Source organism: Crocuta crocuta, unplaced genomic scaffold, assembly GCF_008692635.1.
Source record: "Crocuta crocuta isolate KB4526 unplaced genomic scaffold, BGI_CrCroc_1.0 scaffold62, whole genome shotgun sequence".
NCBI classification, from domain to species: Eukaryota; Metazoa; Chordata; class Mammalia; order Carnivora; family Hyaenidae; genus Crocuta; species Crocuta crocuta.
This window is the reverse complement of record NW_027529173.1, coordinates 5,404,847-5,424,230: the sequence shown is the minus strand read 5'-3', so window position 1 is coordinate 5,424,230 and position 19,384 is coordinate 5,404,847. Positions and strand designations below refer to the sequence as shown.

Genomic DNA, 19,384 nt, shown 5'->3' with positions numbered 1-19,384 from the left:
CACACACACACACACTTTTAATATATATAGTATCTAACACACACATATATACATACAGAGATAGGCTTTGAAAAACTGCCTTCCAAGCCCAGCCTCCATTGTTCCTAGCCTTCCAAAACCTATNAAGGTGACAAAATGCATCCAAATTTTTTAATACATTATTAAAATGTAATAATTATTTTGAGAGAGGAAGAGAGAGAGAGAGAGAGAGAGAGAATCCCCAACAGGCTCTGCACCATCAATGCAGAGCCTGATGTGTAGTTCAAACTCATGAACCATGAGATNGAAAATTCACACATGGTTTTTATTTACAAAGTGGAGATAAAGAAAAACATTAATATTCATTTTATAATTATAAAAGAAGTCTCCCCTGACATCTCTTCTTATTCTGAGCATTTTTTTATTTAACTTTTTCTTAAGAAAGAGCTGTCTTGTGGGTTGGTGGTGACATCGATTCAAGAAAATTGATGTGATGTTCAAAAACAATCCTGTACATTATTTTTTCTTTTCCTTTAAACAGTATGATTTTTCCTCATGAAGCAACTTAAAAATACAGGTAGAAAAAAATTGGGATGAGCAATCTCCATCTCTGTTAGCCAGATTCAACAATTATCAGGATTTTGCCACTTGGTTTTCTTTTTATTTTGGAATTTATTTTGAGAATTTCATTCTTTATTTATTTTTTTATTTTTTAAAATGTTTACTTAAAAACAAACCATAAGATCATGACCTGAGCTGAAATCAAGAGTTGGATGCTTAACTAACTGAGCCACACAGGTGCCCCGAATTTAATTCTTTTGAGCCGCTCTATTTTCTTCTCATCAGGTTACACTACTTTGTTATGCCTGTTTTCTTAAGCAGACTTTATTATTATTATTTCTTAAACATTTATTTATTATTGAGAAACAGAGAGAGACAGAGCATGAGCATGGGAGGGGTAGAGAGAGTGAGAGACACAGAATCTGAAGCAGGCTCCAGGCTCAGAGCTGTCCCCACAGAGCCTGATGTGGGGCTTGAACCCATGAGCTATGAGATCATGACCTGAGCTGAAGTTGGACATTCAACCGACTGAGCCACCCAGGCGCCCCTATTTACTTTTTTAGAGAAGTTTTTGGTTGATAGCAAAACTGAGAGAAAGGTACAGAGATTTCCCATATATCCCTGCCCTTAGGTAGGCATATATAGTCTCCCCCATTGTCACCATTCCTCACCACAGTGGGACGTTTGTTACAATTGATGAACCCGCATTGACACATCATAATCACTCAACATTCATAGTTTACATTAAGGTTTACTTTTGTACATTTTGTGGTTTGGACAAATATATAATGACATGTATTATAATGACATCATTATTAAATCATATAGAGTATTTTTGCTTCCCTGTAAGTCTTTTCTGTTCTGCCCATTCATCCCTCCCGCTACTGTTTTTTTTTTTTAATATCAATTCTGTTAAGAATACAAACTCTTGAGTCTTAGCTATCTAAGAGCTAAGACTTTGTGTTCTTTCACGGCCTTCTGCTCTATATTTTATATACCATGTCCTTTGAAATCTGGTTAGAGATTTTAATAATAGTTTATCTAACCTGATATTTTCTGGATAGTGAATATTTTATAGGTACTGTCACTTTTCACTTTTTTGTTTTATTCAGTATTTCATCGAATCATAGGGATGAGGCTAACTAACCAATGATTTTCTCATAGGTGAAACAGAATGATTTGACTTGAATTATATATCATACCGGAAAGTAAACCTAAACCATCAGAAAGCTTTGACTTAGAATTTCAAAAAAAGGTTAGAGTCAGCACATGCTTTTTGTAGAAACTTTAGAAAGTACAGAAAATTATGGAGATGAAAAATTACTTGTATTTACTAACTAAAATTACAAACTAAATAAATTCTTTTTCTCCCCGTCATATATATTTCAACCCAAACTTTCCACTTCCTCAAATTAGATTGATTTTTCCTTGATTCATCTCACAAAACATAGTTCCATCAACTCTTACATGTTGTGACTATAAATCAGTGCTAGTCGTGAATTTTATAACAACACTGGGGTCATTATTGTGATAATGGAGAAAATTGTGGCGTGATCATCATTCTCTAGAAGTAGTTGAGAGGGCTAATGAGTAGATATGAAGTCAAATAAACAGAATTTAGATGAAAAGTTGGTACAGATCTAAAGTGGAAAATCTAATTTGAAATTCATTTTATTCCATTAAAATTTTATATCTTTTTCAGTCTAAGAATTTTTTATTATTTTAAGTAAATAAAATTTGAGAGGGCAGAAACAGAATGAACACATTTCTTTTTTTTTTTTTTTTTAACATTTATTTATTATTGAGAGAGAGAGACAGAGTGTGAGCAGGGGAGGGGCAGAAAGAAGAGGAGACACAGAATCCGAAGCGGGCTCCGGGCTTTGAGCTGTCAGCACAGAGCCACACACAGGGCTTGAACTCAACAAACCACGAGACCATGACCTGAGCCAAAGTCGACACTTAAGTGACTGAGCCACCCAGGTGCCCCCACATTTCTTAATTAAAAAAATAAATTATCTTGATTAACATTTTGGTGAACTTGGTGTGAGAAATGGCACAATAACAACTTAGTACTTCCCTAAAACTATAGATCCCTGTGCCCTTGGGAAGTAGGAATTGTAACATTTTTTTAATGATCTTTGTTAGCAAAATGTGTTATTGTGGGGTTTTTGTTACTGTTGAATTTTCCCTCAACCCAGCTTATTTCTGAATTATGGAAATATGTTACATTTTAGCTATCCAGACAATTCAGTGTTTGTAATAGGTTCCTATTGCTGCTCTAACAAATAATCACAACTAGAATTGATTCATGTAAAATGGATTTATGATTTTATGTTGCTAGAGGTCAGAAGTGTCAAATGCAGGCTCTTTCTGGAGGCTCTGTGGGAGAGCCTGTTTCCTTGCCTTTGGCAGCCTCTCAAGCTTCCTGTACTGCGTAGCTCGAGGCCTTGGCCTCCATCCTTACAGGCGGCACATGGCCTTGGCCTCCACCTCCAAAGGCAGCAGTACAGCATCCGTCCTCTGACTCTGTCTCCCTCTGCATCTGTCATCGCATCACCCTTTCTCTGTGACTCTGATTTAGTTTGTCCGGCTTCCCTTTTTTGAGGACCCTTGTAAGAGGACCCTTGTGATTACATCCCTCAGCCCACCCATGTAATCTCCCTGTCTCAAGATCTTTAACTCAATCACGTCTGCATAGTCCCTGTTACCATGTAAGGTAACTTATTCTAGCAGGTTCTGGGGATTATGATGCAAACATCTCTGGAAGGCCATTATTTAGCTTACCACAGTAGTCATAGTAATTGTTCTTAGGGCCCCTGATTTGGGCTAGTCAGTACACTTTAAAAGGAAAAAGAAATCTCTTCCTCTTTGAACAAATAATGCAAGGCACTTCTGAGGGTCCAGAATTATGTATTGATACACTGAAGAAATATACACATATAACTGTTACTTTCTCTTTCTTTTTTTTTTTTGTTTTTTTATTCCATTCTAGATCCTGGGTGTTTGGCTGACCTACAGATACAGGAACCAGAAAGATCCTCGGGCTAATCCTAGTGCATTCCTTTGATGCAAAAACAAGGAACGTCTTTCATATTCTGATCTTCTTCACTTTCTCTAACTTAAAGTTCAGCTAATTTGCCTGTTTAAAGAAGCAGTATCTGAAAAGTTACATTATTGACAGTGGAATTATATATTTTTACTCTTAGGTTTCTCTAAATGTTTTCCTGTTTCCATTGCTGAAAACAATTAGATACTTGTGGCCTCCTCTGAACCTCAGTGGTACCTGTCATCTACCGCATCCACGGTGTCTGGCAGTGTCCGCTATGGCCTTTCTTAGCATTTTTACCTACAGAGAACCTTTGTATGGCGCTACTGTGTGGATCGTATTGTAAATCTAAATATGCATCTCATGGAAATAATTAACTGTACGTAGCACAGTGCTGTGTAGATAGTTCCTTCTGGAAAGAAGAGTTGAAGTTTATTAAGGCCAGAAAGTATGAGATTCTATCACGTTGAATTCAATAAGGGAAATCCAAATTCCCCAACTTGTTTTTGTCTTTTTAGGAACGCTGTATTGTGAAAATTGTTAACATAAAAGTGATAATTTAGTTGCAGTAGTCTGTTATGATTACGCTAATGTAGCCTAGAAATAGCTGTGTCTTTAGGAAAGTGTGGTTTCATTTTTGATTTTTATAGGTAAGTACAAAGGAGAAACAGTCTCATTCATGAATGTTCTGATGTGTAACGTTTGCCCTCAGGTTTCGAGATGGAATGAGTTTGAGAAATTCGGAAAGCAGAGCTATGTCCTCTTCATATTCTTTGCTAATAATTTGAAGTCCAAAAGATTGCATTTTTAAACAAGTTCCTATTAATGCATTGGCCCATGGAGCAAAAAGATATTTGATTATTTTACAAATTGTTAAATACCTTTTTCATGAATTTTCTCAGTATCATGACAGTAATTCGTCAAATCCAGGCATATTTGAATGTGAGCTCCCATATTGAATTTGAAATAGTATTGTGGTTCTGTAGATTATGTTAAAAATATTAAAGAATGGAAACCTTTCTTTGTGAATGAATGTTTTAATTGAAAGAAAGTAATGGAAGAATTGCTAAATGAATTAAGTGAAATGGAATTCTTTTCTTTATTGCTTTGTTCGCTCTGACTATTGGGGTGTATAATCTAGCCATGGAAATGAACTCCCAGAACTGAGGTCTGCTGGTAGAGTCCCCCCCACATTCTCTCTTGAAATGTTTCAGTGTTTAATATTTTCCCCATAGTGAGAATTCTCCGTAGTGTTTTAAAAGAAAAGTCATTCGTATTTATTTGCAGAAAATATGTAAGTTCCTTTATGTTATTGACAGTTAATAAGCTCTTGTCTTGCATTCTATGTGTTCTATAGTATTTTAATGGTAATTGTCATGGCGATGGTTTTAGGCGCATGGTCGATCTATAGAATTTTAGAACATTTGGCAGTGGTGTCCCCTTCATGACGCTGGAAGACTGGCTGATCTTAAAAGAAAACTGACTTGTGCAGTTCCCATGATACTGTAAGGAAGGAAAAATAATTTTCCCTTTATTCTGAGTTCCTGTCTTAGACCCTGTGTAATGAAGGTCAGATTAACAAGGGAAACACGGGCTTATTAACATGAATATCTTATGTATACCTAGGAAATACCCTCCAAAACTGAGTAACTCCCCATGATAGCCCATGATATCATCTTAAACACTGTCTTTAGCTACAGACTAAAGAAAGGTGTGTGTGTTGAGAGGTGGGAATTGGAGAGAAGGGCAGTGACAAAGGTTAACAGGAAAAGCACTGTAAACAAAGGCAAGTCTTGTAAAACAGATTTTGGTCAGTGACTTCTACATTGCTAAGTTTCTTCTGATTTAGAGTCATCTTTCTCTTCCTGGTGCAGAGAAGGAGACACCCTTACATATAGAAATTTCCTTTATAAATGTAAATTTTCCTTAAAGAAGGGTTAACTTCTACTTTCTTTGCAGAACTGCTCTGTGTCCTCTTTTTTTTTTTTTTCCAAGAATAATCAGGTCAAAGGGCACCTGGGTGGCTCAGTTGGTTGAGCGTCCAACTTCATCTCAGGTCATGATCTCATGGTTTGTGGGTTTGAACCCCCATCGGGCTATCTGCTGTTAGCACAGAGCCTGCTTTGGATCCTCTCTTTCCCTTTCTCTCTCTCTCTCTCTCTCTCTCTCTGCCCCTCCTCTGCTCATATTCTCTCTCAAAAATAAACATTAAAAAAATAATCAGCTCAAAATACTCTTTATGTCAAGGAGTATATCCTTCATTGTGATATTGAGCCCTGGGCAATGCTCACATTTTTCCTACTTACCCCGTAAGATGAGGTTGGAAGTGACACATGAAGCAAGCGAGACTTTTGAACACTGTCTTTACTTTGAGGCAATTTGTGTTTTCCTTGTTTGCTTTGTTAAGTTTTGAAGTTCCCTTGAGATTCTGGTGTCTCTTAATGTAATACTTTTCTTGGTACAAAATGATTATATGTGGAAAGGGCTCTTCCATAGCCCTGTTTGCGCTCTAATTACAGTGGCTTTATTTGGGTCAACCCAATTATGAACCAGGGCCTGGGAAGCATGAATATCTTAAGGGCTACTAAACTATAGCATTCTAAGAGTAGTTGGTAGTTAATGATTAACCACCCAAGAAATACTTCATTTTCAAGTACCAAGAGCAGGCTTGTTAGATTAATCTGGGCTTTCTGTTCCCTCAGACAGATCTGGAGGTGATAGATTGTCCAGCCTGTTCTGGGAGGTCACCTGTGATCTTTGTGTTCTGCAGGCAGAGATAAAGCTCCCGTTGCACGCTTTGTTATAACCCCCCCCCCCCCCCCACCGAAAGGCCTCTGAGTGGGACTATCCTGAATCCCAGATGCCTGCTAATGAGGCTAAAGAAGTCAGTCTGATCCCAGGATTACAGGAGGCCCACTTCCTAGGTGCATAGAAATGTGGCCACAAACACAAGACATCAGAGGAGGGTGAATTTCAGATTGGGGTTAGTCCTTGAGTCAGACTAACTGTAATGCACACTCAAAACTCTCGAACTCCTCTCTTCTAAACCTCACATTTATTTATAAAAAAACAAAGCTACACTTGTTTTTTAAATTTCTCTTATTTTCGATTTGCATATTCCATCAAGAGGAGTGTTTCTTAGAACATTTGCCCAGTCAACCTTTATATGAAGGGTGACCTTTTAGTTAATATAATGTGAATACAAAGGAAATATGTTAGGCTACAGTTCCTAAAATCAGAGTTCATGCGGCATACATTCATCTCAGAAACTCTGTGATCCAAACGAGTTTGCTATGAAAACCAGCTCTGCTTGTTCAACTGAAGTAATATGCTACTGAGGACAATCTTGCAACGAGAAGAAAAGAATCCAGAAGAGTGGCTTTAAGTTCCTAGTTCGCTTAAGCCAAAAACCTCCTCCTGCCTTTTTTTCCAAATATTTGTTTAGCCCTGTTTCAGTTCATTCATCCTTTTGAAAATGCACTGAGTCAATGTATGAAACGATTTCACTTCATAGCTGGTACTGCACAAATTAGAATCACATTTTTACACAGTATTTTGTAAGAGAAAAACACTTTCAGGCATTGTGATTGTACAAATAGGATCATTCACATGCCAGTTGTATTATTAGAGTTGACAATAAAGTTAAGTACCGAGTTTTTCAGGTTTCTGGAAATGAGGGAATTTGTATCGAGTTGCTATGTACTTCCTATGCTTGTGGCTAGCAGTTAGTTTTCCACCTGACTATGCCAAATGTAATTATAAGATGTGTTGTTGGTCAATGTTTTCTAAACAATTTTAAGAGAGCAACCCGGTAATGACCTTTTCCCCACGCCTCCACTCAGCCCCAGGGAGAGAGAAAGAGAAGAGAACAGAGGTCTTCTTGTTTGTCACGATCACAACCGGGCAATTGTAGTCACCGAAATACCTCTGGAGATAGTGGGCAAGGGGGCAAATCAGACTCTTCTACCCTGTGCCGGGCTACTTCTCATCCATCTCAGGAAACTCAGCTTTTGGAATTCAGTTTCTACTGAGGGCCAGAGGGCGTTGCCCGGAGTCAGAATATATGGCAAACAGTGGACTGTGATATCACTCGGAGAGTGAAACCACCTTGCTTACTTTCAGGTTCCTGTGTTTTACAGTTTAGGTGGTCACAACTTGACAAGTGGCTTTTTAGAAGGTTAGGCTCATTTTACTTGGACTTTGAAGTCCGACTCTGTGGTGAGTGACTGAAGAAAGTTATGTTCCTGACCTAGAACTCTTTAAAATTCTCCCCCAGCTCCTGTGCTCACCAGTGATTGCTAAATAGAAGGACCTTAGAAGCTACTGAGGATTACTGAATGCATGAAACACACAAAAAAACAAAACAAAGCTAAGCAGTCATAGATGATCATTTGAAGACTGCAGTTCTCAAGCAGGTGAAAATAGTTTAACCAGGCATGTTGAACATCCGTGTAAATGACTCACAGATGATTTATGATACCCAATTTTTTTTTTCTAAATTACTTTTTCTTTTACCATGTAAGCTCTGGGGCCTCCGATAAAACTGATTAAACATTTTTTTCAGTGTGGTAAAATACACACAGCATAAAATGTATCATTTTAACCATTTTTAAGTGTATAATTCAGTGTCATTACGTATGTTCACATTGTTATACAACCGTCACCACCATGAGCTTTTTCTTCCTTTTTTTATTTTTATTTTTAAAATTTTAATTTTTTTATTTATTAATGTTTTTTATTTATTTCTGAGAGAGAGACAGCGTGAGCAGGGGAGGGTCAGAGAGAGAGGGAGATACAGAATCTGAAAGAGGCCCCAGGCTTTGATCTAACAGCCAGCTCAGAGCCCACACGGGGCTCAAACCCACGAACCATGAGATCACAACCTGAGCTGAAGTTAGATCCTTAACCGGCTGAGCCACCCAGGTGCCCCTTTTTCTTCCTTTAAAAAAAAAAAAAATTTAAAATCTAATTAGTTAACATATAGTGCAGTATTAGTTTCAGAAGAATTCAGTGATTCATCCCTTACATTCAATACCCACTGCTCATCACAAGTGCCCTCCTTATTACCCATCACCCAACTAGCCCATCCCCTATCTGTCTGCCTCCATCAACCCTCAGTTTGTTCTTCATTGCTTAAGAGTGTGTTGTGGTTTGCTTCCCTCTCTTTCCCCCACTTCCAATATGTTCATCTGCTTTGTTTCTTAAACTGCATGTCTGAGTGAAATCATATGGTATTTGTCTTTCTCTGATTGACTTATTTCATTTAACAACATATTCTAGCTCCATCCACATCATTGCAAATGGAAGACTTCATTCTTTTTTGATGGCTGAGTAATATTCCATTGTGTGTGTGTACATACACCTCATCTTCTTTATACATTTATCAGTTATGGGCATTTGGGTTCTGTAGTTTGGCTGTTGATAATGCTGCTATAAACATTGGGGTGCATGTACCCCTTCAAATCTGTATTTTTGTATCCTTTGGGTAAATACCTAATAGTGCAATTGTTGTATGATAGGGTAGTCTACTTTTAGTTTTTTGAGGAACCTCATATTGTTCTCCAGAGTGGCTGCACCAGTTTGCATTCCCAACAACAGTGCAAGAGGGTTCCTTTTTCTCTGCATCCTTGTCAACACCTATTGTTTCTTGTGTTGTTAATTTTAGCCATTCTGACAGGTGTGAGGTTGAATCTCATCATGGTTTTGATTTGTGTTTCCCCGAGGATGAGCCATGTTGAGCATCTTTTCGTGTGTCTCTTAGCCATCTAGATGTCTTCTTTGGAAAAGTCTGTATTCACCATGAGCTTTTTCATCTTCCCAAGCTGACAATGCACACCTGGTAAACAGTAACACCTGCCTTGCCCCATTCCCCTCAGCCTTCAGTCCCTGGCAACTACCATGCTCCTTGTTCAGTTGGTGAATCTGACTATTCCAGACACCTCATGTAAGTGGAAACAAAGAATTTGTCCTTATGTGCCTGGATTATTCACTTAGCATAATGTTTTCAAGGTTCAACCATGTTGTAGCATGTGTCAGAATTTCCTTCCTTTTTATGGCTGCATAGCATTCCATTGTGTATACTGCCTTTGTTTGTCCATCCATCCACAGATGGACATTTGGGTGGCTTCCACTCCTGACTATTGTGAATAATGCTGCTATGAACATCAGTGCACAAATAGCTTTTCCCTGCTTTCAGGTGTTTGGGGAACACACTCAGAAGTGGACTTACTGGATTGTATGGTAACTCTGGGTTTAATTTTTTAAAGAGCAACCATATTTTTTTTATAGTGGCTACACTGTTTTATATTGCCACTGTGTTGCCAACCTTTTGATTCAGCAGATTGAAATAACACTCTCTAGAACTACAGCATTCCTCCAATTCTCGGTAGTTAGAGAGGTAGTCAACATACGCTTTCACTTAAATTTATTGGAATACAGGGAAAGATGCAGAGATGGCAAGAAAGGGTTTGTTAGGAAGAACAGCCTTTGCTGATGTTTCATGTGTAAAGCAACAGTGTGTGTGTTTGCATCTTCTCTTTCTAACCTGTGTGCCCACACGCTTCCTGTAATTGCCAGTACAGCTCAGAGATTCTTAAATTCTTTTCACTTATCGTCATATTTTTATAGATGACAACATAGTGCCCTTTGAGTTCATAAACTATGTAACCATTATATTTTGAGGTTGCCTTTTTTAAAAAGTATGTTAAAATAATGTTGCCATTGGCATCTTCACAGAACTCTGTTTCTCTTGAATGATTTTGAGAGACCAGATGTATCCTAAGGCTAGTTCTTAGGATTTCTTCAGGGTATGTTCACAGGTGCAGATGATCTTTGAATGACCTTTTCACTAAATTAGTGCTCTGATCGAGAAAGCTGTCTGCCAGAGGCTTTCTCTGAGAGGGTTAAATTGTGCAGTCTCTAACTAAAATTGAATTCTTCAAGTGTATATAAGGAGTTCCCCACCAGGGTGGGGTGGGGTTGTCTTCAGTTAGGTACCCGATCTTCTTGGGATGCCTTTCTACATATTCTTTTACAGTAACACATATTCTGTTTTGATGCTTCTGTTGACTATGCTTATAATACTTTGAGGCACCCAGTGAGAAACTACATAGTGAGGTGAGGTGGTAACTGATATCTTTGGTCTTTATTGCTCCAGTGAAGTTTGTCTTACCTCCTCTTTGAACATTTTGTGTGTACGAAAGTCCTGTGTGGTGAATGAATTAAATAGCTTTTCTCTGAAGGACTAAATTGGGGGAAGAAATAAGAGTTTTAACACCCCCAAAAGGATTTATTTTTTTTAAAAATCATGGCTTACTATGGTAGTAGGCAAGATTGTTTTCATACATATATACTTGAAACCAAATTAAAAAAAAAAATAGCTGTTGTAACAATAACCATGATCTAATCAGCATGTCCATCCGTCTTTCTGCATTCTCCAAGGTCTTCTAATATCTTCTTAAGTCTGAAGGCCTGACACAGAAGGAAAACCTTGCAGATGTTGTATTTTTCTCTACAATTCAGTCTTCAGCAACTTGAGCGCTTTCTTCATGTTGTCGATCACTAATGGGGGAAAAGGTTGCCACAGTCAAGATGCCACCAGAAATTATATTGGTAGATCTAGTAAACTCCTAAGCTTGGGTATTTTATTCATTGTTTAAATGGGATACTATTTCATGAGAGGGTGAAGACTTGGTGATTTTATTATAAAATTTTTCCCAAAGCTATGTGAAGGCTTTTATTTATAATCCAGTTCTCTTCCAATATCTATTACATGCCTTTTCTACAAAGCAGTGTGATATTACCTGTGCAGGATATGCGCCTTTAAGGAGTCCAAAGTCTTACTAAGATATATGCTATTCTCTCGGGAATGTCCAGTACTTGGAATGTCCTTCCCTGGTCCTCCTGGGACCCACCAGAGGCATCAGTTATAATAGACCGTGATAATCTCTGCTGCTGCCCAGATGCAGCCTCACTGTCTTTCCCGGTGTAATGTTCTAGGTCAGTGCCACTCAACAGACATTTCTGTGATGATGAAAAATATCCGGTGGCGGTGCACTGAGTACTTAAACTGTGGCTAGTGTGCCGGAGGAATTGAATTTTGAATTTTAATTAATTGAATGTTGAAGAACTACATGTAGCTAATGGCTCACATAATGGATGCTATAGTTCTATGCAGCCACTAGTCATTGAGCAGAATTGGTTCTTAGGATGAAACCCAATTTTCTTCCCAGAAGCACTGATTAGATGTGACAACTAGGTACAGTCTCCCATTGAGGTGCTTCATCTGTGCTAAGTGTCTTAACTTTTTTTTCTTTCCATTTTATGCCAAATCCATGGAAAGTGAGGATCTTTCCAAGTACTGGGAACCATCTTTCCTTCTGATCTTTAAAATTGAATGTAAACTCAATGTCAACAAACTAGACTACATTATTTCATTTTCTGTATTTGGAAAAAAAATATATATATATATAAGGCATGCAGACTACCACTATTACTCTTGTAATAGTTCAATTACCACTGCCCTGATCCTTTGGTAGAAGAAGTTATATGATAGACTGCCTAAGGGAAAGTTGAAAAGCAGGTAATGTGGTCACAGAATCCTCCTTGGGAAAAAGATACCTGATCTAAATAATCTTTCATTGAGATTTAAAATAAATGAGGTCAAGTGAATATGATTTGCACAGGCTAGTTAGGGTCAAACTGATTCTCCTCGCCAGGGCTCGACTCCTAGAGCAACAGCTATAGCTATGTTCACAGGAAGTAATACTTACATAGAGGTATATCTGAAGGTTCATAAGCATAGAGACGATTCGAGTATCTTCCAGTGATGTCAGCTCTAACTGTCAGGGATGGGTCTACAAAGAAAAACCAAACAGGAATGAAGTCTGTGTTTCCAAGTAAGCTCTGTTGCATGAGGAAGCCCACGTATTTATTCACGGTCAACGAAAGGAGCACAGTGTGTGATCGGTTTCATGGAATTCTGTTCCATCCACTCTGCATCCCAGCCAGTGGCTGCTGGTACCCCAACCAGGGCCCAGAGTATTTGACAGCTGCAGAGTGCTATTTGTGGGAAAGGTTATGAACCCTGCTGTCCTATCTATAGCAACTCGAAAAGAGAATAATACACACTGTGGAGGTAGTGTTTGGTGCTTTGGGGAAAACATTGGCATTCTCTACTAAAGAATTATTTTAAACTTTGGAAATGCTTATGTGGTAATTGCAGTGTGTTACCAAGAGCAACCTAGATAATTAGAAGCCCACGTCCAATGCTAGTTTTCAAAACCCAAAGTTGTTTTTAATGAAGAATGCAAGCCTGGAAGAGAAGGAAAGTTCAAGTAAGTATGTAGTGCCCCTCTTTGTTTTTTTGTTTGTTTTTGTTTGTTTACTTTATTGTCTTCTTGATGCATTTAAAAAATAAGGATTTAAGAGCCTTCCCTCATGCATACATATGTCCCTATAGGTGTAAATCCATTTTTTTCATGTTTTGTATTTAACTTGACGCTATAAGTTCATGAGAAAAAAAGATATTTTCATAATGAGGTGTATCCAAAAGCAAGATACCAGGATCTACACAGGTCTAGACACCTTGCCTGTGCGAGAAGACTGAAGGAGCTTATATCCTGAAAATCAGATGAGGAGGGCCTGTGAGAACCAGAGGCTCGTATGCAGTCTGCTGCTGGCACTTAAGCGGGTCATCTCTGTCATATCAGAATGTTGGAATGGAGCCAGCTGACATTAATTACAGACAGCAGACATTTATTTGTTCAACAAAGGCTTAAAACCTATTCTACTTCTGCTACGTGCAGAGGATACAAACACACAGTCTACTCTTTGCAATAAATTAACATAAGAAAAGCTTTTTAACCACCATTGGCTCACAAGCCAAGGCCTGAACCTCTGGAGCCATGTAGAGAGCTTTAAGAACTACCTCCTGCCTCCCACCCCCCATGATTCTGATTTAATTGGCTTGAGATGCAGCTGGGCAGCTTGCTTTTTAAAATCTTCTAGTTAATTCTGGGGCGCCTGGGTGGCTTAGTCGGTTAAGCGTCCGGCTTTCACTTAGGTCATGATCTCGTGGTTCGTGGGTTCGGGCCCCGCGTCGGGCTCTGTGCTGACTGCCAGCTCAGAGCCTGGAGCCTGTTTCAGTCTGTGACTCCCTCTCTCTCTGACCCTCCCCTGCTCATGCTGTCTCTGTCTCTCTCTCTCCTAGAAATAAATAAAAAACATTAAAAAATTAAAAAAATTAAAATCTTCTAGGTAATTCTAATTTGCAGCCAGTGTGGAAACTGCTGAGCAGGAAGAGCAAGCTCGGTTTGTTGGAAGGCATTGAATGTGGGTTAAAATGCCCTTAGACAGGGATACCATGAAAACACCCTTGCACAGAATGTAACTGGATGGCCTATAAAGTCCCAGTTTAAGGGCTCCCAATTTTCTAAATCTTAACAAAACGGAATCTGTACAATTAGCTCTAGTTCAGCTTTCTTCCTTTATATCCTTTGCTTGTTCCTCTCCCCTGGGTTGCATCTTTAGTGAGTTAGATAGAGCTCAGTGAGTGTGAGCTCTTGCTGTGGGGTGGATTTATTTATGCTGTGTCCTTAAATCAGTGTGACTTAGCTCAGAGACACTCCCAATTCATTCGTTTAATCATTTAACAAATGTTTATTGCCAGCCTACCACAGGGTCATGCTGAAAAGAGGAAGGTGAGAAGAAAGAGACACAGTCCCTGCCCCCAAGAGCTGTGGTCCTATGGGGGAAAATACATGCTAAACAATCACCCACTAATGCAAACCACCAATGAGCAAAGTGTGACTCTTGAGAAGAACAGGATGTCACAAGAGCACATAATGGGGATTGCACCAGGTCAGTGAATGACAGTGATGCCTGGGGAGTTGACTAGGTGATGAGGAGGTGCATGGGGGAAGCAGGAAGAACTTTCCAGCAGAGGGAACAGCACCTGAAAAGTACCGGTGGCTAGAAGGGGCCTGACTTCTCTGATTTCTTTTTTTCCAGTGCCTCTTCCTAAGTTTCCCCAAAATAATTATCAAAAATGTCAGAATGAAAAATCCATCATACAAATTGGAAGTTTGCCAGATGAAAAATATTTATAGGCCTGATGTATTCAGGAAAATGGCCGATGCATTTAAACAGTTAATGGGATGCTTCCTTTTCAGATGTATTTGTGACAGGACATGATAAATTAATGTTAGCAGATGAAAAACAAACGTGGAAATAGATAGAAGCTTGACTTTTCTAGTGAAAATATGTTGAGAAATGTAAAAGGATGTTATACGCCTTGTTAGGGCATGGCAATGGCACTGGCCGTGACTGAATGGCATATGAGGGAGGAGGCTTCAGAGGAAGAGATAACAGCAGCACTTGGGAAATGATCGGTGTACTTAATCTCATTGTCACTTTTACTTACCAACAAACATGATCCTGGGGACATACTGGCCGTCCGGAGAAAGGTGTTTATCAGTCGTTTCATACTAAGATTAGAAGGAAAGACAGTTTTCAGTTTGTCTGTTCTTTAGTTGTTTTCATACTTGTTAATCCAGAAATGTGTCCGTTACTGAGTGATGCATCTTGAGCTACTGTAAGGCACATCTCTTCCACAGAGGGTTTATAATACAGATGGGGAGGCAGGTTATACACATGAAATAATAAATAAGATAGAAAAGACTGTAATTCAGAACCTGAGGTTGAAGGCTGAATGAATATGATAAGAAGAACATTCAAGAAGGAAGAATAATATGGAGGGAGTTAGAATGTTTGGGAACACATCTTAGATGAGATAGGAGGATAGAGAATTAGGAAAGAAACTGAAGCCACTTGGAGAGAAATTACAGAAACAAACAGGCTTATCATATAGCACTTCTCTGTAAGGAATGCACTGTCCATTGAGAGATTACAGGTAGGAAAATGAATATTGAGGGTCCAGTTGGTGAAGTGTTATGATGGAGAGTGTTCAGGTGCAGTGGTGACCAGAGCATGGCATTTAGCCCTGTGTGCAAGTTTTCCTAAGACTTTCTGAAGCGAGTAGGGAGGAATCTTAAAAAATGAATAGGAGTCAGTTACATGGAAAATGAGGTCACTCCAGACGGGGGAATGACTGCACAAAAATAGAAGAAAGGCACAGCACTTTCTGGTCTGACTATGTGTTTTAGGAGCATCGAAATATAGGGGATGCATGAGACATTGGCAAGAGAAGATGTGCTAGAGAGCTGCTCCCGGGGCTGGCTCCTGAGCCATCTTGCACACCATGCCAGTGTTTGCGTGTGTTCATGAGGAGACAAGGACGACTGGAGGGATTTAGAAGATGTACCATGATCCCCGTTTGGTTTTTGGAGTCATTACCCTGATGGCCATGGCTGGGATTTATTTTGTGGGCACAGAGCCAGTTGGTAATGCTGTAGTAAACTAGGCAGAGAAAAATTCTTACACTAAATAGTGGCCCTCACTCTGCAGGGAAATGACCAGTAGCAAGAACACGTAGCATTTAGACCACAGGGTTTCTTGACTGCTGGAGGTGCATAGGAGAGTGCCATCTAGAATCGCACTTTCAGTGAAACAGGGAGTAATGAAAGAAGAGCTGTGTGAAAATCTTGAACCAAGCTGATAAATTCGGCATTGGACATGTTGAGTTTAAGCTTAACTAATGCAATATCTGTATCACGATTGCACATACAAGTTGGGTGAGATGTGGGAATTAACAGCTTGAATTTAAGCTTAACTAATGCAATATCTGTATCACGATTGCACATACCAAATGTTTGGGTGAGATGTGGGAATTAGTGTGTGGCCATTGATTAAAGACAATGGAAATGAAGTTGTCCATATAGAATATAAAATATGCGAAAGAGAAGAACATAGAGATTCACCACGTCACTAATAGAGAAAGTGAGAAAGAGGAAGGCTAGCCTGTGGAAGGGAGATGAGGAACTACTGATGTGAATGCTCTGTGGAGAAGTCAGCCTATGTCAACTTGGAAATCGGGGAGGAAGAGAGAGAGAGAGAACTTGCAGTAGAAAGAACTTGCAGACAGAACGGTTGACCAGCAGGAGAGGTGTTGATGGTGAAGAAAAGTGGGGAATGAGGGGAGGCTATGATGCATACGCAGTGATTCAACTTAGACCACGAGGAAACTTTCTCCCAGGGAGAGAGGAGACCAAGACTAAGGAGGACGCAGGTGAAGGGTCACGGGAAGAGACTTGGAAAGACAAACGCCTTCCAAGTATTATAGCCACGGAGAAAATCCTGACCACAAGAGCGCATTTTTCAGACAACCTAAAATTATTTATTAATCACCAAATAAAAGCATAGGCATGCAAGATAGATTATTAATGAACTATATATATTTTTCTCCCTCTAATCTGTGAGGAGATATTTGGAACAGACCCCAGTCAGTGCCCTGTGACTAGAATGCATAGGAAAAGACGGATTGCCAGTTTCAAATAATGAGTCATGGAGGAATGTCGGCAACGATAAAGAGTGAACTTACAACTAGATTGAGGAGGACGAACTGCTCTGCCAGTTTCTGGATTTCTTTATTTTCAGCAAACACTTTCTTTAAAGCTAGAAAGGAAAAAAGAATCATCAAGTATCCATCTCACCATTGGTTGAAATCATTGCTCTCTATTTTAAGCTGAACTGTATTTTTATTTTTTTTAATTTAAAGTGTTTATTTATTTGAGAGACAGAGAGAGACAGAGAGAGAAGGGGTATTTATTTGAGAGAGACAGTGGGGAGAGAGAGAGAGAGAGAGAGAGAGAGAGAGAGAGAATCCCAAGTAAGCTTTGTGCAGTCAGTGCAGAGCCTGATGGAAAGCTCAGACTCACAAACTGTGAGATTGTGACCTGAGCTGAAATCAAGAATCAGATGCTTAACTGACTGAGCCACCCAGGCACCCCTGAAGTTACATTAAAATAGGTTCTTACTACGTAAAATACTCTGTTATATTCAATTATGTTAGGTGCCAAAGATATAAAGATGAAAGACCTGAACCTTGGCCCTAAAGCTAAAAGCCTATAAGAGGAAATTATATTTAGAAGAATATATTACCTTGACTGTGTGGGCATTCATCCAAGTGATGAATAATCATTAAGGGTTTGTTGCTGTAAGAGACAAAGAGCGATTGGGTCATTTTTAATGAAGAAGATCTCATGTACAGTTACATATCACTAGATGGCGCCCTTGCGAGCTTTATGAGACCTCTGTAACCCTCCTCTTTACCTTGTCTTGGATTTGTATAAAGCTTCTTCATATGTCTGAGTCCAGATGAGTTGATCACCCCAACCTAGAACAAAATGAACCAGTAGATTTAAAGCTATTATAATTTCAGACTAAAAATATTGAAAAGCAATGGCAAATACTGGGATGAATATACACTGGATACCAAACAAGTACAAAACCCTCTAGAGAAAGTAGAAATGATGATAAACGTTGATGAATTTAGAAGACACACATGCAAAAATATGCTCGGCACGCAAGTCTCAGCTTCTCAATTAAGTGGCATTGGAGGCCGCCCGGAAGCTCACTCCTACCTCTGGAAAGGGTCTGGGGCAGTTTGGGTGCAGAGTCCTTTGTGTCCTTCTTCGCTCCCGGTTTGACTGTGATATCTTTGGCCAGAGTGTAAGAAAGTGCGACAATGAGCAAGAACGCTGACACTGAGATCTTCTCCATGGTAAATCTGATACGGAAAAAAGCATAATGTCAGTTAAACAAAAGGGGCTGAGCAGTCTTTAACACCTTCAGACTGCATCACAGCCATGGGATACAAAAGAATTGAGGCTTAGCTGAGACTGAAAACATGCAGCTGGTATGAAAAACTACCTTCCACAGAATTCTCCTAAGAACATATAGTGTGAATATCTGTCGACTTTTCTATCAACAGGTATAGAGCCATATAGACATAAATGTCCTGATGTAGATCTCCATAGAAACCTACAGTATAGAAAGAGGTGTATAGATATTTTTAAAGAAAACAGATAGATGTATATACTCTTATAGATAAGGGAATTTACATTTAAATTTTATATTTCGAAATTTTGAGTACTAGAGGGCACTTTAGGGGGGGTCACTCCTCCATTCCCACGCCCATGCTTCATGTTATAGAGGAAGAGTCTGAAATTCAGAGAGATGAAAGCTTAGGAGGTGGGTACAGAACTGGGTCTCCTGGATCTTGCCATTCTGCAGGGCTGGCTCCCATTTTCCCATCCTGAAGCGATTGCCCTAAACATACACACTTCAGCTTTCTGATAAAATGGGGACAGGGGCATTAAAGAATAAAAACAAATCTTCGTTTAAATTAAAACCGCCAACTTTGTCACTTAACTGAAAACTTGTACCCGCATGACTCTCTCCCTAGTGAAACATTTACTCAAATTCCACTTATTAGTTCTGAATTGACTAAAATGTGTCCATGCAAGTTCATTCTCCTGAGACAATTCTTTGACTCTCTCTGTGGGCCTCTATCGCCAGGTGATTGTGAGCATGTCCACTGTGCAAAAGATTCTATGGGACTCATAATACAGAGAAACCAACCCCATGGGTGTCTTTTTGTTATTTTTTTCCCTTCTTGTATTTCACAGTTAATTTTTTGGGAAAGCCACACTGCTACAAAGCAGATGCCTCTAAGTAGGAAAGTGAACATTAAGATGGGATCCACGAGTAAGGGAGGGAGAGAGCTGGCTAGTAAAGAGAGTTGCACTAACAAATTGCTCTGGTTATCCATCACATGTGGGATTGGAGATGGGATTCCAGGAAAGACAAAGACTGAAACCACTTAACAAATATCTCACT

The 19,384-nt window shown here is 39.3% G+C and overlaps 2 protein-coding genes across 2 annotated transcripts in view; one reads left to right on the top strand and one right to left on the bottom strand.

The window, feature by feature from the left end:
- The window catches only part of TSPAN13 (tetraspanin 13), a 32,891-nt gene extending 28,285 nt beyond the window's left edge, over nt 1-4,606 (top strand). Inside the window, exon 6 of the mRNA XM_077757668.1 lies at nt 3,533-4,606. Within this exon, the coding sequence (XP_077613794.1) occupies nt 3,533-3,607 (75 nt within the window). The 3' untranslated portion in view covers nt 3,608-4,606. The remainder of the gene's footprint in view (nt 1-3,532) is intronic.
- Nucleotides 4,607-11,096: 6,490 nt separating this feature from the next.
- AGR2 (anterior gradient 2, protein disulphide isomerase family member) lies at nt 11,097-18,265 on the bottom strand. The gene is made up of 7 exons (XM_077757617.1): nt 18,127-18,265; nt 17,816-17,879; nt 17,645-17,697; nt 17,085-17,158; nt 15,009-15,072; nt 12,358-12,441; nt 11,097-11,146 (listed from the first exon to the last, which is right to left on the bottom strand). The coding sequence occupies exons 1-7, from the start codon at nt 18,263-18,265 to the stop codon at nt 11,097-11,099; spliced, it is 528 nt and encodes a 175-aa protein (XP_077613743.1).
- Between the last annotated feature and the right edge of the window lie 1,119 nt (nt 18,266-19,384).

Bases quoted from the DNA above. Each gene is read 5' to 3' on its own strand.
- AGR2 (XM_077757617.1), bottom strand. From the start codon at position 18,265: ATGGAGAAGATCTCAGTGTCAGCGTTCTTGCTCATTGTCGCACTTTCT. The intron at 17,880-18,126 runs GTAGGAGTGAGC...ATTTTGTTCTAG, and splicing joins GCCCCAGACCCTTTCCAGAG to GTTGGGGTGATCAACTCATC. The intron at 11,147-12,357 runs GTAAGTATTACT...TTCCCCCATTAG, and splicing joins ACCTTCAGATATACCTCTAT to TGATCGACAACATGAAGAAA.